This window comes from Boleophthalmus pectinirostris, unplaced genomic scaffold (assembly GCF_026225935.1).
Source record: "Boleophthalmus pectinirostris isolate CB_2022bp ecotype Guang Dong unplaced genomic scaffold, ASM2622593v1 HiC_scaffold_21, whole genome shotgun sequence".
NCBI lineage: Eukaryota > Metazoa > Chordata > Actinopteri > Gobiiformes > Gobiidae > Boleophthalmus > Boleophthalmus pectinirostris.
The window spans coordinates 2,046,921-2,070,757 of NW_026571175.1; the positions used below are offsets into that span (position 1 = coordinate 2,046,921).

The 23,837-nt window shown below is 40.2% G+C and overlaps 1 protein-coding gene across 1 annotated transcript in view; it reads right to left on the reverse strand.

Annotated features, from left to right (window-relative positions):
• Window positions 1-23,837, reverse strand: part of LOC110160829 (carcinoembryonic antigen-related cell adhesion molecule 5-like) — a 55,052-nt gene that overhangs the window by 22,956 nt on the left and 8,259 nt on the right. Inside the window, exons 3-6 of the mRNA XM_020925503.2 lie at window positions 15,108-15,271; window positions 14,360-14,486; window positions 9,173-9,445; window positions 3,543-3,821 (exon numbers count right to left, since the gene is read on the reverse strand). Coding sequence (XP_020781162.2) covers window positions 3,543-3,821; window positions 9,173-9,445; window positions 14,360-14,486; window positions 15,108-15,271 — 843 coding nt within the window. The remainder of the gene's footprint in view (window positions 1-3,542; window positions 3,822-9,172; window positions 9,446-14,359; window positions 14,487-15,107; window positions 15,272-23,837) is intronic.

Sequence of the window (23,837 nt, forward strand, 5' to 3'; positions counted from 1 at the left end):
GACTAAACCAGAACTCAACCAGGACTCAACCAAGTCTGAATCAGGATTAAACTAGGACTAAACTAGGACTCAGCTAAAACTAACCCCAAATAAAACCAGGACTAACTTGAGGCAACAAAATAAAGACTAAAGCAGGCCTAAACCAAATAAACCAGAACTAGTCCTTGTTTAGTCCTGGTCTCATCTTGGTTTAGTTTCAGCTTCAGTCCCAGTTTAATCACAGTTTTGATGTGGTAATTATGTGAAATGAGAATACATATTTAACCGGGGCAAACCAGGACTGAAACAGGACTTGACCAGAATCGGGACTAAATCAGGACTAAAACAGGTCCTTTTGTACTTTTCTGTGTCATACAATCCATCTGCTTTTTGTGTAAATGTTGTTGACAAGTTGTTTAAATCTACCAAACAAAAGAATCATGTGAGTATTTGAGAGCAGATCTGTCTAACTCCTATCACTCGGGGTAGTCTTTTAATATTTGATGGCCTGAAAGAGCTTCTGAGGAACAGGAAGCACAGAGCCCTGAGCTGAGGCAGGTCCGGTCCATCTGCTCCTCACCAACATCTGAACAATGAGACGCTTCCTCCTAAAGTGGCCTCAGCTCAGGAGGACCTGCATTATTCATGACCACAAATGCATGTCAGCTTTACGTGTGTTTTATAGAGACATCGATGCAGACTTCCTTCAGCTCAGGCAGCTTCAGGATAAGGACGTGAGCAAGACCATTAATATGTGAGGATACAGGTTAAAACTCATTTCAACTCACTTTAAAGGTGCAAGGTTTAACTTTTTCAAAGGGAGAGTATTCCATCCGCTTGTCTCCATGTAGATGTTATTTCTTATTTATCTATCTATTCTGTTTAAACCTGACTTTGTTTTTTTCTTGTGAATAGATGCATCAAGAATTTCGGACTTCCTGTCATTGCGCAATGCATACTGGGAAGGATTTTCTGAAAAAATGTTGCATCAAACCATGTTTGTTTTCCCAGTGGGATGCGTCTGTTGACAAAGTCGATTTGTTCAAGCCTTTTGAACCATATCACTTTTGTTTCTGGTTCTGATATTGTCGTATTTTAGTTTTGGGATTCGGACATCGTAATTGTGTGGTTGTTGGATCCTAACAGCGAAAAATGGCTCAAGAAATTTGTTTGCGAACTCCATAAATGCAAAAGGAATCAGATGTGTGTGACTGCAAACCTCCGTTTAAACTGTTTCCCTTCCCAACGGAATTGAAAAATAGTGAAAGGTGAAGGCGATGGGCAGGATTGATCCACAGGAAGGATGAAAAAGGAAACCTTTGACTGCCTAAGTCTGTCATATTACTGTGCACTATGTTTTAAATTCAAAATAGACCACGCCAAAGATATTTTCAAGCCCTGAAATTCAAGTCGGAATTCAGAGAGGAAAATTTGCAGTGAAAATTTTTACAGCAAGGATCCAAGATGCCAAGGCAGAAGCAATCGGTCATGTGAGCGAGGAGGACAGAGGCTGGTTCCTATTGGCTGTTCTCATCTGTGGGCGGGGTTTACACTACAAATCAAACAAATAAGGTTTTGATGAGGCTAATTCTGACCGATCAGATCACTTCACTGCACCATTTCCTGTTTGTTAGTAAGTTAGATCGGATCACTTTGGATCGATTGCTTAGACCTTGACATCTTTCCTGCAAATTGTTTTGTTGCAAATTTTACATTCTGAATTTTGACTGTTGAATTTAAAAGGTGATTTTTTTTTTTTTTTTATATATATATATTGAATTTTATACACTTTGAAAATGTACACTTAAAATTTCAGAAACTAAAATTCATAACAAAAATAATTCAAACATGTTTTTTCAGAGTTTAAAAAATTCAAAGTGAGAATTTCAACAACATTTAAAATTCTAAATCTGATGAAACAAGTTATCGTCCATAATCCTCCATCTCCTGACCTGTAACCGTGGGTCAAATGCAGAGGCTACAGTCCCAAAGTCCATTGTACCTTCCTCTCTCCTCATTGTTCTGACAGTTGTAATCATTTCAGTGAAGCATGTTTGGGATTCCTGTCTTTCAGATGATCCGTTTTGGAAGATGCTCTCATTTCATTTCAGGAAAAACACTGCAGGCAAAACCTGTGTTTCCATGTTCAGGTTTGAGCCAGTCCAACGTGTCAGCTGTCCTCACTGATTTATGTGGGAGAATCCTCAGTCTTCTGCAGGGCTTAGGTCCACAAAGTCAATATTTATAAGAAGATTAACCCCAAAAGAGTATTTTGAGACTTTAGCTGATCCTTTCTCACACTGACATTACATTACACACTACACATTTATGGGCTCTCACTAAAAGAGATCAGGAAAAGGTGAAGAGTCATGAAGAATATTTGAATATGAAGCCAAAAAAATCGAACTTTTGTCACATCGAGTTGAGAGAAAAGCACAGACATTTTCTCTGTCCACAAATACACAAAGAGCTTCCCCCTGTGCCTTTGTCACAAACTAGAGAGTCTGTGTTTCGGCTAAAACAGGCTGAAGTATGTTATGCCTGTCTGCGTCGCCATGTTTGTTTTGATTAATTTGGCACTTCACGTTTGGCTCCACCCAAACCTCAACACTGCTCTGTGATTGGTCATCGGACAGAGCAGCCACTGGGTCCTATCGTTGTTAAGTGCAATGTCACTTTTGGATCCATGATAGGTGGAATACGGCAAAACAAAAACAAATGAATGAAATGAAAGTGCCAGTTGGGCTCAGAAGTGACATCATAGCTTCCCAGATCTATCACGCCAGTGGGAGCACGCCAGGTTTGTGAACTCACAAAATATCACCAGAATCCATCTTGCTGTTCAAGGTTAGTGCTGGTTTAGTCCTGGTCTGACATATGAGGCAAAGCGGGCGTGTCAGCGTGTTTGAGCATAAATGTAGAAAATGCCCCGGAATGATCACAGCCCATTTGTATCATTTCCAGCAGAGAGACGAAATACTCGCTGTGGGTCGCAGACAGACAAATCTTGTGCTCACTGCTTTCCTTTAGTGCAGATGAGTACACACTACCACGTCAGACAGGGAGGAAAGGAAGCCACAGAAGAACATTTACATTTTATTTTGACAGCACCCAGAGATCCTGGGACAGGTGTCTGCGCAGACGTCTGTGCATGTGTCTGCAGAGGGCGGGCTTTCTGTGCCATGTGCAGAATGAGCCATTTACACACAGGCCCCAACAAATCCACAACACCATCTCTGTCGTGATGATGTTTACGGCAACGTCAGCTCCCATTGAGCACTGTGTCTTTCTAAAATGGTAGTCTGCGGACTGTTTCTTGAATTAAATTGTTTTAGATGGATATTGCAGTTTAAAATGTGTAAATAATAACATAATGATCCATGGGTGTTGTACATTTGAACTACATAACAGACTCAAGCACAATATGTGATCGTTAAAGCAACACAGACGAGCACAAAGTCACAGATCACAGACAGTTTGATACTCACAGATCACAGACAGTTTGATACTCACAGATCACAGACAGTTTGATACTCACAGATCACAGACAGTTTGATACTCACAGATCACAGACAGTTTGACCTGGGCTGCCTCGCTGCTGACCGGGTTGGACAGTGTGCATGTGTACTCTCCATTGTCCTCCTTCTGCACAGGGTTGATTTGGACAGAGCGCTTGTTTGCCCCCAAAACCACTCTGTCACTAAAGGTCAGCGGAGCTCCGTCCTTCAGCCAAACCACGCTGTCCACAGTGCCCTTCGCCGCCGCACATTTAAGGTCAGCCGAACTGTTCCCCGCAAACAACTGCTCTGAGGGAGCGGACACTTTAACGTCCGAGAGAGGCTCTGAGAACAGAAGAGGAGCAGAGGGTCAAGACTAAGGCAGGACTGAACCAGGACTAAAGCAGGACTGAAACATGATTGAACCAGGACTGAACCAGGACTAAACAATGATTAAACCAGGACTAAACCAGAACTAAACCAGGACTAAACATTGATTTAACCAGGACTAAACCAGAACTAAACCAGGACTAAACATTGATTAAACCAGGACTAAATAGACTCCATTTAAGTAACTCCATATAATATATGGATAGATAATTTCATTATTTCAACATCATAGTAATTGTGCACCACTTTAGAAACTGCTGAAACTTGCTTTTAAAATGTGCCATCGATAAAATACTGAAATATCCATGAACCCCTTGCATTTCAGAACATGTTCACAGAGGTCTAAACTACAGGATTTAGAGCTGCTCGATGATGGAAAAAAAGTCATTATCATGATTATTTTGGTCAATACTGAAATCATGATTATTTAAATGCATTTATTCAGCATTTCTCTCTCAAAAAACAAAACAAAACACTTTGTTAATGACATTTTACGCAAATCTTTCAATGTTATAAATAAGGCTGTGCAATTAATTGAATTTTGATCGCGATTTAGATTTGTGTCAAACAATCTCCAGACTCATATAATCCAGATGAAACAATTTAACAATTTAATATTTAAGTATATTTATTTTATTTATTTTTTTAATAGAGAGATTGTAGAACAGCTGGAAATACAGTTTATTTTGGATACATTTATGTTTTTCTAGGCCTCATTTCATGTTCAAAGTTCAAAGTTTATACTTCATAAAACTGCTCTAAGGTTAATATTTGTAGCCTATATTTCTATAAATTATCACTAACAAAGTGTGTTGTTTTTTTTGGTTTTTTGTTTTGGTTTGTTTGTTTTTTTAGAGAGAAAAATACTGTCCATCGTGTAAAAAAAAAAAAAAAAAAAAAAAAAAAAAAAAAAGAATAACGTGATTTAAATATAAATCAAAATAATAGTGTGAGTGATTTTTGTCCATAATCGAGCAACTCTAGCTACAAATCTGAACCTTAGAGCTATTTTGTAAAACATGAATAATGAATGAATCAAATAAACTTTGAACATGAAATAAGGCAGAAAAACATAGATGTATCCAAAATAAACGGAACGGAACACAGCTGAATCAGAATGAAAATGAAACTATTCACAAGAAATCAATCATCAAGACTAATTCTTTCATAACATTTTCAGATTTAGTTTGTGTAAAAGCTGTGAGTCCTGTTAAGGCTGTGCAATGAAATGCATTATAAATAAATAAATAAATAAATAAATACATATTTAATAAATATAAAAAAATATAAATATATATATATATATATATATATATATATATATATATATATATATATATATGTGTGTGTGTGTGTCTTTTTTGTCTTTTATTGATCCTAAATGTCCTATTTATAGCTTAAGGCCAATCTTTAGTTTTTTTCCTGTGAATTTCCAGTGATGTGCCTCTGTCCCAAACTAGTCCAACAGGTCTGAGGGTCTCAGACTTGTGAATAATTTAGACGTGGTGTGGAAAAGCCCGTGAGGTTTGGTCGTTCGTCTTGACTGTCACTGAACGCTGCTAACAGCGCTAACAGCGCTAACAGCAAACCTCACCTGGGGCTAAAACACTCACTTCCTGTTGTGATTCAGGCCACGCCCACAAAACTCCCTCGAGGCAGAAGATGATCCTCCACCCGCCCGGTTTCACCCGCCACAAAAACACCACCCACACTACTGCAGCTGCAAATACTACTACTACTACTACTACTACTACTACTACTACTACTACTACTACTACTACTACTACTACTACTACTACTACTACTACTACTACTACTACTACTACTACTACTACTACTACTACTACTACTACTACTACTACTACTACTACTACTACTACTACTACTACTACTACTACTACTACTACTACTACTACTACTACTACTACTACTACTACTACTACTACTACTACTACTACTACTACTACTACTACTACGTCTACTGAAGCTATTTCTACAAATACTACTAGGCCTAGAACTACTGTGGCTGCTTCTATTACTACTACTACTACTACTACTACTACTACTACTACTACTACTACTACTACTACTACTACTACTACTACTACTACTACTACTACTACTACTACCACTACTACTACTACTACTTCTACTGAAGCTATTTCTACAAATACTACTAGCCCTAGTACTACTGTGGTTGCTTCTATTACTACTACTACTACTACTATTACTACTACTACTACTACTACTACTACTACTACTACTACTACTACTACTACTACTACCACTACCACTACTACTACTACTACTACTACTACTTCTACTGAAGCTATTTCTACAAATACTACTAGCCCTAGCACTACTGTGGCTGCTTCTATTACTACTACTATTACTACCAGTAATACTACTACTACTACTACTACTACTACTACTAGTAGTAGTAGTAGTAGTAGTAGTAGTAGTAGTAGTAGTAGTAGTAGTAGTAGTAGTGCCATTATTACTACTTCTACTACTGAGGTTGTTTCTACAAATAGTAGTAGGTAGTTTTGACTTGTTTAGATCTGGTTTAGATTTGGTTTAGACCTGGTTCAGTCCTGGTTTAGTCCTGGTTTAGTCCTGGTTTAGTCCTGGTTTCCTCTATGGTAAAAAGGGGAATGTGTGTATTCAAAATAAGCCCATATCTTACTTTGCATTTCTCCAAAACAATGCACCGTGCTGTGTGCTACAGTACACACCAGACGAGACAGAGCTAGGACAGTTACATTTACTTAATTGCATTTATTTAAATAACTTTTTTAAATAAATCAGAGGACTTCTTTTTTATATATAACTTTACTTGAATAAAAGTTGTTCTTCCTCTTTCCACTGTATGTGGCTTTTACTCTTCTCTTACTTGAGTAATTTCTTGGTGCTGCCTGATCTGTGTCACAGGTCACATGACTCAGCCCTGGTCACATGACTCTCATTCCTCCGACAGCCGTCACTCGAAATGACAGACTCCAGCTGCTCTTTATGTCCCAACAAATACTGCAAAATACTACTATTACTACAGCTAAGTGCTATTACTACTACTACAACGACTGTGTGTACTATTACTGCCACATATGAGTCAACAAACAACATGTACTGCATTTCACAACAGCTCAAGTCACAAACACAGGATGCAGGTTTCAAAATCGTGGCTACATTTAAGCATTTACAAGGCCTGAAAAATCAAATACCTGAAGTAGGGAAGAGAGTAAATGTTTCCTTTTCATCAATAATCCTATTCGTAAATATTCTGTTTAGAAACCTTCACTTCACAACATATTTCAGCATTTATCTGGTTGAAATGTGCTCTGAAAATTAGGAATGTCCCAATCCAGCTTTTTCAGTTCTAATACGAATATCAATACTTCGACTTTAAGTATATGGTGATCCCTGTTGGGCAAGTTACTTCAAAACTGTAATGCGTTATTTATGACTTGTTAGTGTTATTTCAAAGTAATTTGTTACATTACAATATTACTGTATTTAAGATGTAAGGCATTACATTACTACTGCAGCACTTTAAGTTACTCTCACCAAAATAACTGTGAAGATGCTGAACTTCTGCGCCGTATATGGACTGAACCAGGACTAAACCAGGACTGAACCAGGTCTAAACCAGAATTAAACCAGGACTGAACTGAGGATTAAACCAGGACTAAACTAGGCCTAATCAGGTCTAAGTCAGGTCTAAACCAGGTCTAAACCAGAGCTGAACCCAGACTGAACCGGGACTGAACCAGAACTGAACCAGGATTAAACCAGGTCTAAACTGAGGACTGAACCGAGGACTAAACCAGGACTAAACTGAGGACTAAACCAGGACTAAACTGAGGACTAAACCAGAGCTGAACTAGGTCTTAGCTGAGTTCTGCACTGGTCCTTTCGCCCGCGGTCACCCGACGGTCTACGCAAGAATGTCTCCAGCATTTCATCGCTGTTATCTCCATGATTTTAGCAAATGTGTATGAAGAAAAACCCACCACTTCAATCCTGGTTAAAAAAGTATTATAACACTCTTTACTTACATTTGTACCGAGTCAAATATGACTTTTTTTTTTTTTTTTTTTTTCCCCTGTAATGCCACATTACTGCGTTACAGCAAAAAGCAATGCATTACAGTAATTTGTTACTTCCATAACACGTTAACTCTCAACACTGATGGTGATACCTGATATGAACTGATAAACGTGTATGGAGATGAAAAATTCCTTAAAACACAGTTAAATTATTGCACAAGAGGCATATCTATAAGAATTCAAACATTATGAGCCATTTTAGGTCCAAATCAAACTTAAAATACTGTATTTTTGGGACTAAAAGGCACACCAGATGATAAGGCGCAATATCAATAGTGTTGAGTTCTCTCATCTATTTTCATACATAAAGTGCACTGGATTAAAAGGAGCATTAAGTGAAACAAACGGACGACACTTGAGACTGATCCTTAGCCCAGGCGTCCATGATCCATTGGCAGATCGTGGTGTAACTCGCCCGTTGTTGCCCTCCTGTCTTGGTGAATGTGGATTATGATGTGGGTGGATCTTTTTTTTTTTTTTTTTTTTTTTATGAGGAGAACTCAAATATACATTGAGTATAATGTGTTTAATGCAGCTTTTTGCACATTTGTTTACGTTTTACAGAAATTAAATTTAAAACCACATGGCTCATTTGCATAAACTAAGCCTGAAATAAACTGCTCACTCCTAGTGCGCTGAAGCATGCTGACTACGGTAGCTGTAATGCTCCAACAAACTATTAAGTGGTGCGGCTTCGTATCTTACCAAAGTCTTACAAATACCTTTTGAAAGATTTTTCAGCACCGTGCACCACATAAAATCTGTTCCAGGTCAGTAAGATCAGAATTAATACATATGGTGCCTGTCAATTTTTGAGAAAATTAAAGGATGCCTTATTAAGTGTGCCTTATAGTCCAAAAAATACTGTAGTCTTATTATAGTCTCATTATGATCATGAGCTGGTACCCTATCCAACTTTTTTTGTATCAGTGCTGATGTTTGTTACCATGTGCTTTTCTACTGTAATCTAAATTTACAACATAAATAATTGTTTTACTGCTTTAAAAACAAAACAAAAAAATGTTGATTAGTTGACTCATGCATGACACAGTCATCATTTGCAGCCCTAAGGTGGAGTCATTCGATAACCCAATAATGAAACAGATTTAATGCCATGTAATGTGGTTTTGAATTCACCTCAAAATGGTCACACTCAGAACACTGTTTGAATAATTCCGCTCCACTGCTCAGAGCTCTCACCTACTACGGTGAAGGAGATGCCAACTGAAGTGAGCTCAATCTTGGTTTTGGCGTTGTAGGCCTTGCAGGTGTACAAAGTCTTGGTTTTTCCCATGCCTTTCTTTTCGATATCACTCAGAGACAGCACGGCTCCAGACACTTCCAGGGGCGTGTCTCCGTGGAACCAGGATAAGGTGGCCGGGGGGTTGGACGGGGCCTTACACGTCAGGTTGAAGTCTGATTTGGAGGACACAAACTCGGGAGCCATAGAGATGCCCACCATGTCTGGGCCATCTGAGGAGACAAGGAGTCAATGAGTTAATCAAAAGTTGGAGACACTCCAGCTGCAAAATGAATTGCTATCAAATCTAAAGCCCAGAATCAAACATGGCCATCCAATCAGATTTGTTTATTTCAGTGACACGTGTCAAACGAAGGAGCTTATTGGTCAATCATTTTGAACCAAATGGTATTTCTCTCTCCTCAGATGAGCAGAGTTTAGTGGTTCACTCACTGATTCTGCAGAATCCTACATGTTTTTCAGTCCAGTGTCACATTTTTTGTCTTTTTTTTCCCCCTCATAAACAGCCATATTTGTTTTAATACAGACGAACAATGTGTGTCTCAGTCAAAGATACAAAGAGTGCAATTACTGAAGTGACATGAGTTCCTATGCAAAGATTATGATCAGATTTTTATTTCCCGTCCTAGATTATGATCAGATTTTTTTTTTTTTTTTTTTTTTTTTTTTCTTCCAAAATTGCTCAGCCGTAATTGAAACATACTAACCCTTACATACAGAACATACAGAAAAACACAAAACTTGGTCATAATTGTACCTTTCCTGAATAGTTTTGAAATGTTCAAAATTTCCGTCCAATATCATGCTGTGTTCCCTGCTGCTTTGAAAACGTCTTGTTGTGTCTTTAAGCAAGACAATTATCAACATCAAGAGAGTGTGAGTGGATCTGCTCGGTAAGGCTTTGCCCTCTAACCAAAAGGTCACAGGACTGAGCTTCTCTCCTGGTGAAAGGAGAAAACCACTACATACAAGTCTGTGTGCGTGAGTGTGTGCGACTGTCTGTGAGTGTGTGTGTATGCGTGTATGTACATGTGTGTGCCTGCATTAGTTTACACAGGACACTGTGGTGTGTACTTAGTGGTCACATCCCGCTGACTTACAGTAAGGTGGTTTGTTTAGAGCGGAGGGCTGATGGTTTGAGCATTACTCACACAGGAAAGAGAGGGAGGGAGAGAGAGACAGAACTAGAAGGAGAGGTAAAAAGACAGAAGGAGAGTGAGGGGAAGGCTAAAAAGGACAGAAAAGGGGAGCGAGAGAGATGAAAAAGGAGAGGCAGAGATCAAGAGAAAGAGAGGGACAACACAAAAGCGGTAAAGGTGTGAGAAAGAAAGCACGAGCAGACGAGTGGAGAGAGAGAGAGACAGAGAGAGAGGAGGTGTGTACAAGGCTAAAACAACAAAAGCAGAGGAGGAGGAGGAGAGAGGACACAGAGGTGAAGGGTCATGTTAGATCAGGGTTTGAGAGCATTAAGACTGAATGAACCTGTTCTTCTTCATGTGTATATTTTATCAAGCTGAACTCCTGTAGTTGATTAATTGGTCGATGGAGTTTCATTTTGACAAGCACAGTTTTTAACAGCAGACTCATTCATTCTTTTATCCGATTATAATATTGTACTGTAAGAGCAAAGAGGTACAAGAGAGAGCGGGTTAGCTTTAAGGCTTTGTCACAATAACCCATAAGGGCGATTCACCCTTACGGGTGCTGACATTTCTTGTCCCTTGGAGGCCCGTGGGGTTCTGTAGAGGAAAGAGGGTTTTCTAAGTGCTTCATAAGGTTGGTGCAAGTGTGGCTTGTGCGTCCCGTAAGACTCCTACAGGACCCTAGGAGAAATTTCGGCAAAGTGGGGCATGTGAGTGTTGTGTGGGTCTTAAGACTGTTGTGAGGCAATAGTACGCCTTACTTGCGACACGATGTGTGCTACGCAAGGGTCACGTACGAGTCAAAATCTCGTACAGGCCACTTGCAAGGTACTCTAGTCGTTTGTACCAGGGAAGTACAAGTCTCTTACACGGCCCGTGCGACAGTCTTACGAGATGTGGCTCTTATTGCCGTGTTATATAACCTCGTCATCACCACTTCATCACATCGTACTCATCCATCGTCCAACCGCGGCGATGCCAAGACGGCTCTTACAACTAACGGAGCAGGAGGATGAAGAGGAACAAGAAGCTATAGTGGTGGTGTTGGCTCGCAATCGTTTCCAGGAAGAAAGAGAGAGAAGGTGGAGGTGTTGGTGGGTGGGGCCCTGGCTACACAGACGTTCAATGCTGGGATGCGTTCTCCGGGCCCTCAGTGTCATGGCCCGTCCCTGTCCTCTTGCTCTTTGCCTTCCCTTTGAGCGGCATCTCATCGGCGAAAACTTGGTGCGTACAGTACGGCTGCTACGACTTGTGTTTGTAGCAGCTTTTATAAGGGTCACGCGACCCTGGTAGCTCGCACGAGACATGCACGTGACCCGTAGGAACGACGCAATTGGCCCATCTGGGACCCGTGCATGGGCCGCAGGAATTCGAGGCGTGAGAAAATGGAAAAACCTGTATGACACACCTGCGTGATGCGTACTTCACCCGAGCTTTCCCCGTCATTTTCACTCAGTGCTGTGTTGTCGTCTGGACGTGAATATGAATAGGAAAAATAAATAAATAAAATCTGAAATTTAGAGATATAATTTTGAAACGTCTCCTGCAGTTTACTCTCATAAATGTAAAAAAAAAAAAAAAAAAACAGAAAACATGGAAAGAACCAAGTTTAAATTTCTTGATTCTTTTCATTATCATATCTGATATCAAAAATATTCAATGGGGATTTAGGATTTCTCATTTAGTAAACTAGATCTGACTAAAAATTAAAATTTTGTGAAATTTTTACTCAAAACATAATAAATCAAACTTAGAATTAGATATTAAATGGTATTGCCATGAAAAGTCCAATGCCATGCTGCCGCCCTCTTACACAAGATAAGACCCCATGCAGACACAGGGAGGGCATCTGACACACAAGGACATTTCAGCACATTTCAGCAGTTCAGTTTGCAGAGTGTTAACAGCTTTTACACAGAAAAGACCCCATGGAGACACTGGGAGGGCATCTGACACACCGCAACAGGTCATTTTGTTATTTGTATTCTATTAGCCTAATCATTCCCACTCCCACAGCTCTGGGTGCATGTGTGCTTCAGCGTAGTAGTTTTTTTGGGCGTGATAAACGGCTGTGTTTTGACTCAAAGGCGACTTGTGTTTGTGAGGTGTGTCCATAAATCTGCAACAAAAGAAGTGAAGTGAAGTGGAGTGCACTGGAGTCTCTAACCTGTCCAAGGAGAGGCCCAGCGCTGGGTACAATACTATTACAACACAATATAAGAACTGCTTCTATTGTTCAGGTGCTTAAAAGTAACTCGCCCACACACTGCTCATATTGGCAGCGGTTACTTCTGAGAATTTGTTGATGTTGTAATCTCAGGTGCCTATAACTCTATGGGAGATTCACAGTTTTTTGAAAGAAATCTCCAAACTTGTGATCCATACATGTTTCTCCTTCACATTCTTTGTTTGGGATTGTCTTCACATACTCATTTTAATCTTATGACTTAAAGTCCTTTCAGCTGACAACAATCACATCTTTGGGTTGGATAATAGCACCACTTTCTGAAGCGATTATGAAAGAATAATTTCACTTTAGTTTATTTGTACTGACAGACAAGACGTTTAACTTTGTGTTAGTTTTTGTTTCACAAAATGGATAGGCCCAAACTCCCACACAGAACTCTGACCCATCTTCAGCTCAGGTTAAACGTGAGGGACTCCACATTGAGCTGATGTTATGTTTGCTCAGTCTCCTGTCCTGAGTGAGTGACAGGCGGGTGCTATCAGGTCTATAATAGGACTCTACTCAAGAGGAGCTTTGGACTGGCTCTGGTATCAGGCTCTGGTAAAGAGTTGGGCGATGTCCCCTTAATTGGCACTTGACGATGCTTACAGTGAATCATCGTGATGAGCAGTGATATTGGGGAAGTGGGGTGTGTGTGCTGTGAATTATAATGGTAGTTAGCACCAACCATACAATCTCTTTACATGTATATTTAATGTAATTTTAATACTAAATACATCTTTCTACTTTAAATGTATAATTTGGTTGTTTTAGTAACCTAATGACTCATCCGGGGCTTTGGGACGTAAGGGAAAAAAGCTTCATTTAAGAAGAGTTGGTTCAATGGTGCAGCAGTTGGTTGTTAAAAAGGGCACTACTTCTGACTGATGTGTGCTTTACTTTCTTTTTTTTCCTTCATATTTGGCACTTTATATCAAAGGCAGCGCATGGTGCACATGCTCTTATTTTGATGAAGAACTTCACGTTTTTACTCCGTGGTTATCTGGATCGGCGAGAATCATAAGAGAACTTTACGCAGACTTGTTTGGATACATCTTTACGCACATGCACATGCTGGAGATATTTACCAATGAGGAGCCTTTTTTGGCAGAATTTTGGTTCATATTATCTGATTGGCTCAAATTTGACGCAGACACTGCAGGCTGTGACTGGATGTGGATTTATTATTATGCACTTTGGCTTTGAGACATGATAAACGCCTCACGCCGGATAGAAGTGTCATGCTGCAACTGTATCTTCAGCTCTTTTGTTTTACCAGTTAGATGTCACACTGCACTTTGTTTGGACACATGGAGAATGTGCTGAACATGTTAAACATGAGCGCTGTTTGTGCAGTACAATTGCACTGAGCACAGTAATGACGAGTGAGAAACACTAACAAACTAACACGTCATGTCTCTGCAGGCACTTAAATGAGCTGCATATTAGTTCTACTAATGATTTAATTTACAGTGCAATCTCTGCAAAGTTTTTTAGGTTAACTAGGCCTACAGAAGATCAGTGCATGTTTCTGACAGCAGGGCGGCTCTCGGTCATGATGTTGGGTCATCCATCACGATGGGCAATGTGACATTTTTTTTTTACTTCTGTCCCTTTCTCTTTTCCTCTCCGCCACAGTAAAGGCCACTCGTCCAGCACCACAGGGCCATGGTGAGCAGTGCAAACCACAATACTAATGCAGCTTAAAGTGTGTATTTATACAACTATAGTCATGATGCCGATGCTGCTGTACTCACAGTAGACGGTGAGGTTGAAGGCGGGGCTCTTCCCTGACGACAGGCTGTTGGAGGCGGAGCAAAAGATTGGCCCAACCAGGTCCGTGCGATACACAGAGGCAACAGTGAGGGCGCTAGAGGATTCAGTCTGAAACAGAAGAGGACACAAGACCACAGTCAATGATTAAAAAGCAGTTTTTTGTTTGTTTTGTTTTTTAAACAACTGAAGGATTTTAAGCTGAGAAAAAGTTTATGATCTAAAACAAGGTAAAAATCGCTGTCACCTGAACATAAGCAGTTTGTCATTACATTGTGCAAAAATATAATCAAAATATTGATATATCGTATCGTTTAATGTGATGATACAGTGGGCTGCTGTATCAATATATTGTCAAGAGTATGTGTTGGTATATTTAACTATATCATTTTGTTACAGCTACAGGTTTGTAATAATGTTCGAGATGTGAACATTAATAACAGACCTTCTTCTTCCATCGATAACTATCAGATTTTAGTAACATCCCTCAAAAAGGTGCTAATTTAAATGTTTTCTTGTTATCTTGTTAAGGTTCAAGTGTTGCACTGATCCTTTGGTTATAATATCCCACAGTATGGCATTAAAACATATCTATCTCCATGGAGAATGTTCCGAAGTATGATATTAACTTTATATTTCCATGGAAACATGCGGATGAAGTGCTACCTCCAGAAGGTTACACACTAAAAGTTGAATTTGAAAAGTGGGAGAGCCATGAGTCCGTCCCCTCACCTGTTTGACTGTGATGCGGTTTCCGTCTGGTACGATTGCCGTTGTGCCGTTGAGCCAGCTGAACTTGAGGAAAGATCCTTTGGCGGTGCAGGTCAGGACCACAGTGGAGTTTTTCTCTATGGCATCTGGAACATCTGATGTCACCAGAACATTGGACACCGACTCTGAGAGAGACAGAAGCAGAAGGAGGAATGAAACTCACTTTATTTAAATCAGACATATAGTGTGTAATCTATGACAGTGTTTCCCAAAACCTCGGTCGTGACCCTCAGGTGGGTTGCAGGAGATTGTTTGGGGGGGGGGTCGCCTTATCACAATCTGCATGTAGATTTGCAGTACACAGTTGTAACATGGACCTGTGACCTGTGATGTCATTCTGGATAAACATTTCGTCAGAATATCCTGTCCTCAGTAGGGCCAGTATTTCTATGCTTATTCCTTTCACTATTACATATACACACCAGTCAAAAGTTTTCAAACACCCTCATTTTTCCAAGTATTTACACTACCATTTAAAAGTTTGCGGTCGCCCAGTCAATTTAATGTTTTCCATGAAAAGTCAGACTTTTATTTACCACGATGAGTTGTAACATTAACAGAAAATATAGTCAAGACATTGACAAGGTTAGAAATAATGATTTGTATTTGAATTTTTATTTTTTTTCCTTCAAACTTTGCTTTTGACAAAAAAAAAAAAAAATCCTCAATTTGCTGTAATTACAGCATTGCAGAGCTTTGGCATTCTAGCTGTTAATTTGTTGACGTAATCTGGAGAAATTTCACCCCACGCTTCAAGAATCTCCTCCCACAAGTTGGATTGACTGGATGGGCACTTCTTGCGTACCGTACGGTCAACCTGCCCACTTCTCTTTCCACTCTGGTTAGAGCCTTTTGTGTTGTTCTCTGAAGGGAGTAGTACACACCGTTGTAGGAAATCATCAGTTTCTTGGCAATTTCTCGCATGGAATAGCCTTCATTTTTAAGAACAAAAATAGAGTGTCGAGTTTCACATGGAAGTTCTCTTTTTCTGGCCATTTTGAGCATTTAATCAGCCCCACAAATGTGATGCTCCAGATACTCAACCTGCTCAAAAAAAGGTCAGTTTTGTAGCTTCTCCAACCAGCTAAACTGTTTTTAGCTGTCCTAACATGATTGCATAAGGGTTTTCTAATCATCCTTTAGCCTTCTGATGCAGTGAGCAAACACATTGTACCATTAGAACACTGGAGTGACAGTTGCTGGAGACGGGCCTCTATACACCTGTGTAGATATTGCACCAAAAAACAGACATTTGCAGCTGGAATACTCATTTACCACATTAGCAATGTATAGAGTGTATTTCTGATTAGTTTAAAGTTATCTTCATTGAGAAAAACTGTGCTTTTCTTTCAAAAATAAGGAAATTTCTAAGTGACCCCAAACTTTTGAACGGTAGTGTATTGCAATTCAAGTCGTGCAAGTCCAATGAAGAGCTTGAAATGGTACAAAGGTAAGAACTGAACAGACAGAGGTAAAATAATAATAATAATAATAATAATAATAATAATAATAATAATAATAAATAAAAGATACAAAACACAAGTCTATGCTCTGCCAAAACTTTCTCAGGAAAAAAGAATAAGATTGTAAGCTTGAAAACCTGGAGTGTCCAGCAGCACAGTGTCCAGACTTAAACCTCATGGAGCTGGTTTGGGATGAACTGGACAGAAGAGTGAAGCAAACTACAAATGCCACACATTTATGGAAACTTCTGCAACAGACTTGGGAAGAACTTTCTGAACAATATTTGATTTCTAATGTAAAAAGAACGAGACACGAGTGTGTTCAGCTGTTCTATCTGAATGTGTTGTTCTAAAACTTTTGACCGGTAGTGTACAAATGTGTAACTTGGATTTTCTGTGCTCACAAAAATGAAGACAAAGCACAGAAACAGACTGAGTGTTGCTCCTGATCTACTGCTGCGTCTCCTCCTGCACCCGGACTGAACACACTACAAAAACACACACACACATGCCCATCTCTCTCATTAGAAATGTTGAAATGTCAAGACATGTTTTGTGTCATTTCTAATCTTTTTGTTATTATTTTATTGACTATTTTGTTCCAATATTGCTGCTTCAATTGAATGTTGAAAAGAAAAATAAATAGGCTACTTTTACGACGTATGGATCCTTTTGTTGCTACTTCAGTGACTGTTTTTCATTGTTTAAACTTGAGTAAATCTAATTGTTCAGAGAGATGATCATTCAGTCAGCAATAAAAATATCCTCATTAATGTTCAATAAGGCTCAAATCCACCTTTATTTTGTGATTTAAGAATAATGTCTATTGACTGGGTTGTAAAGGATTATGACTTTTAAAATATGGGTCCCCAGAAAAAATAAATAAATAAAAAATAAAACACTGATCTTTGACACAAGTGGATCTCTGTCTTTGTCGTTGTGTTTTTATCACCACAACAAAGCGCCAAATGCTGTGGGCTGCTCCTATGGATAGCTGCACAACACACTACAGCAGAGCTTTTTTTTTTTTTTTTTTTTTTTTATTCATTTGGACCAAAATGACCTTGTGACACTGCTGAAACTTACGTGTGTTGCTCATTAAGAACGTGTCAGAAAGAAGTAAGTGATGAAAGTAAGTGATTGAAGATGACTCAAACATGCACGAATCACAACTTCAATGAGAACGAAAGAGTAAAAGAGAAAGAAAACAACTATAACATGGGTTAAAACTCTGAAAGGTCGACTCTGCACAATAGGATCTACTCACGCGTACGTCACAAACCAGGAAGACGTTTGGAAAGATGCGAGTACAACTTCATGTGGGTTCTGTTCGCGGTAGTAAGTCTGACAAAATCTACGAAAAATTTGAAAATGTCCCAGCTTTCTTCATCTCCATGTCATTGTAGTGTTCCGTTATGTTCGGCTCATCAACAGTTCATCCTTTCTCCACTGACACACAACTCTGAGAGCACTGGGTACATGTGATTAGAAGAGAAGACTGACAAATTCCATATGATTCCAAACAGCACATACGTCTGCAGTCTTCATTTTACCACTGAGCACATTTACTTCTAATTGCAGAGATTTCTTTTTTTTATTCATTTAACCACTCAGGTTGAACTCAAATGCAACCTGAGAAGTCAAATGAATAGAAAAAAAAAAAATAATAATAATAATAATAATAATATTAAATCTCTTGAACCATTCTCAAAAGCAGACGTGGAGCAGACTTCTGGAACAGCTTAGACAACCATAAAGCTTGTACTAACTTGGTGCACTTCAAAAAAACAACATCAAAATCAGATCTTACAGAAATACTTAGAAGACCAGATCCGTTGTCTTCACAAGTAAACTATGACTATTGGCTGGGTACGTGCTTTTCTTTGACGTTGCCTTTTGTTTTGGTGTGATCGTGGACAAAGAACTTTTTGCCTCCTTTGTCACTGTTGTTGGTTTGTGCGACCATAAACGAAAACAAAACTGTCATCTTTAAAAAGTGAAGATAAGAACTAAAAAAAGATGGAACAACTTGAGAGATGATTTCTTTTTTTTAAAAGAAAGATAAAGCTTGAAAGATATAATGCTCTGGAATGAATGAAATAGGCATTCAATTTTGTTTGTTTTCATTTATATTTTGTCTCTTATATTTACAATAAGTCGCAAGTGAAATTGTCCCAAGAATTCCAAGAAACTGCTTTCTTCCTTGGAATTTTGTCACTGTTTCAGACGGTTTGGCATTATAAGTACTTTTTCTTCAGCCTAAACCCTTTCGGTCATGATCCATGGGGTTGTAGTCTGTGTTTTGTTTTGTTTAATAGTGCTGCAAAATGACCGAATAGAAAACTACTACTACTACTACTACTACTACTACTTCAGTGGATTTGATCGCAGTTGGTCGGTGAGCCCAGTGTCGGGAAACTACACCTGACGTTGTCATCGCATCTTTCCAAATGTCTTCCTGGTTTGTGACGTAAGCGTTAATAGAGGCTTTATCTTGTTTACAGGGGACTGAAATGTGCAAATATCACAATTTCATTCAAGTGAAACTAAACACTGAATCCACCTTTTTATTTATTGATGTATTTTTTGCTATTAAACTGTGTATTTGGTGTTTGAGTCACATTATCACTATTATCCCTTTAGTCCTCCAGACCCCACCCCTCCTCCCTTCCCACTCTCCCCTTTAGTCCTCCAAACCCCAAATATTTTCACTCTCCCCTTTAGTCCTCCAGACCCCGAATCTTTTCCCTCTTCATTTTCCCCTTTAGTCCTCCAGACCCATAATCTTTTCACTTTTCACTCTCCCCTTTAGTCCTCTAGACTTCGCCCCTCCTCCTCCTTCACTCTCCCCTTTAGTTCCCCAGACCCCAAAACTTTTCACTCTCCCCTTTAGACCTCCAGAGCCTGAATATTTTTACTCTTTACTCTCCCCTTTAGTCCTTCAGACCCAAATCTTTTCCCTCTTCACTCTCCCCTTTAGTCCTCCAGACCCCAACACTTTTCACTCTCCCATTTAGACCTCCAGACCACAAAACATTTCACTCTCCCATTTAGACCTCCAGACCCAAATCTTTTTACTCTTCACTCTCCCCTTTAGTCCTCCAGACCCCAAATCTTTTCCCTCTTCACTCTCCCCTTTAGTCCTCCAGACCTGAGCCCTCCTCCCCTCCCACTCTCCCCTTTAGTCTTTCAGACCCTGCCCCTCCTCCCTCTCAATCTCCCCTTTAGTCCTCCAGACCCTGAATCTTTTCACTCTTCACTCTCCCCTTTAATCCTCCAGAGCCCTCCCCTCATCCCCCCTCACTCTCCCCTTTAGTCCTCCAGACCCCTCCCCTTCTCCCCCCTCACTCACTTTTGCAGTTTTTATTTTCCAGAACACTTTATTGACCAAAACAATTCACCACAAAATCTGCAAAGTTTGTTCAAAATCTCTGCTCTCAGTGGCTCAGTCTGTTGAGCCGTTCGCCCTTAAACCAGAGAGCTGTCGGTTTGATCCTTGTTGTTCGTTTTGCATACTATCCTTGTGCCCTCGGGCCAAACAGCTCACCCCACCTGCCTCTGTAGAAGTGTTGAACTTTGCATTGGCAACAGTGACATGCTACGACACATTTAATCCTCCTTTTATTCTCCTCGGTCCAGTTCTCCCAGTCCTCTACCTCTCTATCTTTACCTCTCTCTCCCTCTTTCTCTCTCATCATCACATTTATTTATTTATTTTTTTTTTTTTTGTAGATAGCATGCAAATATATGTAAACACTACTTTTTTTTTTTTTTTTTTTTTTTTAATGGAGGATGACACAATAAAGGTCTGTTAAACTCTTTCTCTTTATTTTACACTTTATTTCTCCCCCTTTTCCAATCCACTATATCTCTCCCTCCCACACTCTCTCTCCACCCCTCTCCCTCTGTCTCTTCCACCCTTCCTTTCCCTCCCTCTCTCTCTTCCTCCCTTCTTCCTCTCTTTTCTTCTTCTTCCTCCCTCCTTCTTCTCCCTTCCTCTCTCTCTCTCTCTTTCGCCCTTCTTTTCTCTCCCTCTCCCTTCCTCTCTCTCTCACTCTCTCTCTTCCTCCTTCTCCCTTCCTCTCTCTCCTTCGTCCTTCTTCTCTCTTCCTCCCTTCCCCTCTGTCCCTCTTCCTCCCTCGCTCCTTCTCCCTTCCTCTCTCTCTCTCTCTCTCTCTTTCTATCTACCTCTCTCCAGCCCTCTCCCTCTCTCTCTTTTTCTCCCTCTCTCCCTCTCTCCCTCTCGATTTTTCTCCCTCCCTCCCTCCCTCTTCTTCTCTCTTGCTCTCTCCCTTGCTTACTCTCTCTCACTCCCTCTTCCCCATCTCTCTCTCTCTCTCTGTGACACAGTGCTCTGGACCTGCTTGACTCGTTCTCCTCTTGGCTTGAGTAACAGTGGGCGTGTCGTGAGCGCGCAGCACAAACCTGCTCCAAACTCTCCCAACATCCTGCTTCCCAACTTTCAAAGAACTTTCAAAGAACAAGGCATGGTTCTCTAGGACAGAACGCCTGCACGCTTCATTAGGACTGAACACCTGCACACTTCATTAGGACTGAACGCCTGCAGGTTTCTCTAGAACTGAACGCCTGTCCGCTTCTCTAGAGCTGAACACCTGCACGCTTCTCTAGGATTGAACGCCTGCACGCTTCTCTAGGACTGAACGCCTGCAGGTTTCTCTAGAACAGAACGCCTGCACGCTTCTCTAGGACTGAACGCCTGCAGGTTTCTCTAGAACAGTACACCTGCACACTTCATTAGGACAGAACGCCTGCACGCTACATTAGGACAGAACGCCTGCACACTTCTCTAGAACTGAACGCCTGCACAGTTCTCTAAGACTGAACACCTGCCCGCTTCTCTAGGATTGAACACCTGCCCGCCTCTCTAGGATTGAACGCCTGCACAGTTCTCTAGGACTGAACGCCTGCCCGCTTCTCTAGGGTTGAACACCTGCCCGCCTCTCTAGGATTGAACGCCTGCACAGTTCTCTAGGACTGAACGCCTGCCCGCTTCTCTAGGGTTGAACGCCTGCACAGTTCTCTAGGATTGAACACCTGCCCGCTTCTCTAGGATGAACGCCTGCACAGTTCTCTAGGACTGAACGCCTGCCCGCTTCTCTAGGATTAAACGCCTGCACAGTTCTCTAGGACTGAACGCCTGCCCGCTTCTCTAGGATTGAACGCTGGCCGCTTCTCTAGAACTGAACACCTGCAGGTTTCTCTAGAACAGAACGCCTGCACGCTTCTCTAGGACAGAACGCCTGCATGCTTCTCTAGGACCGAACGCCTGCACGCTTCTCTAGGACCGAACGCCTGCACAGTTCTCTAGGACTGAATGCCTGCACGCTTCATTAGAACTGAATGCCTGTGCTCCTCTCTATGACCGAACGCCTGCACGCTTCACTAGAACCAAACGGCTGCACAGTTCTCTAGGACTGAACACCTGCATGCTTCTAGCAGTCGGCCCCTCGGTGCACATCACACAAGCGAGCAGCAGATGTTTTTTCATTTGTTCCAAAATGACTACGAGACAGCGCCAAATCCTACGTGTATATGACTCAAATATGTACAAATCACTCCACACACAACTTCAGAGGGTCAGTGAGAAGAAGCTACTATAACATGGTTCAAAGTCGAAGATTACTGTTGCAGAAATCATCAACAAACTAGTCAAACATGATTCCGATCCTGACTTTAAAGATGCACTACGTAACCTTTCTAGACTCTGGTACCAAGGTTTGTCTCCATGGAGATGTTATTGTTTTTTGTTTTGTTTTGTTTTTTTCTTTGTTGTGCCACAGTTTGACATTCATGGTTTTATCTCTGTGAACATAAGCATATATAGGTCATAGTTACAGGTCTGATCAAACAGCTGTAATTGAACAAATGTATGATAAAAGTTTAAATTTTTATTGTGCATTCCAGACAAGCAAAGGCATCTACAAAAAAGTTACATAGTGCAGCTTTACTGTGTCTCCTGTATATCTGTTCACATTGGTGACATTTACAGTTTGTCCCTGGGTGTTTTAAAGGCATCAAATGAATCAAATTAACATGAAAATTCCCCCAGATTCAGTTAAACTCCACAGGCTGGTTTCATTCAAAAACTCCGTTCCTCTTTGTGATGTCATGTGGTAATACAGGAAGTGCTCCACTGTGTATTTAAACTCCTACACCTTCGCTAGAATTGTTTGGGTCATTTCAGCTCTGGAACTGTGAATGGACCTGTTAACTTAGAAATTTATCACTTCATGACATCACAAGGTGGAACAGATCATTTTGAGCTTTGGAGATGTAACAGACTAATATTAAAGAGTTATTCAAACATGTGAATGAAACAAAACACAACTCCAAGTCTGTTTTTGAGGAGGGAACATTCTAACATGACTTAAGTCTGTCTAAAGAAAGAACGTTTTTATTATCATCATGGAATCGGAATCAGTGTTAATATTAATAATAATGCACTTATGTAGAGCTTTTGATGCTCAAGTGCCTTTGAGCATCTGGATTTTCCCAGTGGTCTCCCGTCTAAGAACTGACCAGGCCCACACCTGCTTAGTAGGGCTGTGCAAAAAGATCTAAATATCGATATATTGTTTTGTTAAATGTACGATATATGATACGATGTACTGATATTGTGGGCTGCTGTATCAATACATCGCTAAAAGTACTTTTTGGTATATTTTACTAAATTATTTTGTTACAGTTACAGTTTTATTGCTTGTTTAGAGGAAGAAAACCCATTGATGTGACACATTTGACATTTTCACAGCTTTGATGACTAAAATGTTTGTGTTTCATATGAACTTTGCACAAGAAGTGGTTTCACAAAGACTTTTAGCATCAAGACCATCATTTATCCTTTAGCTTTTATTAAACTTTATCAAATCAACTTGACATATATCAAATCGAATCAAAGGTATTGAGATATGTATGGTATCATGGCCTATGTACCGAGGTATGTATCATATCAACAGCTTCTTAATGAGACCCAACTCTACTAAGCTTCTGAGATCTGACGGAATCAGGCTTTGTCCTTGTCTATCGAGCTTGAACTTTTAGTATCGTGACAACACTAATGTCTTGCCAAGGACAGTTGATCTGGCTAGAACTGAACTTGCAACCTCCTGGACAACCAATGTCAAGAGTGGCACTGGATAAATGTCCTTAGAAGAATTTACAGTAACAGTAATATGGAGGATTTCCTGCTTTAAGACACACCATCCTA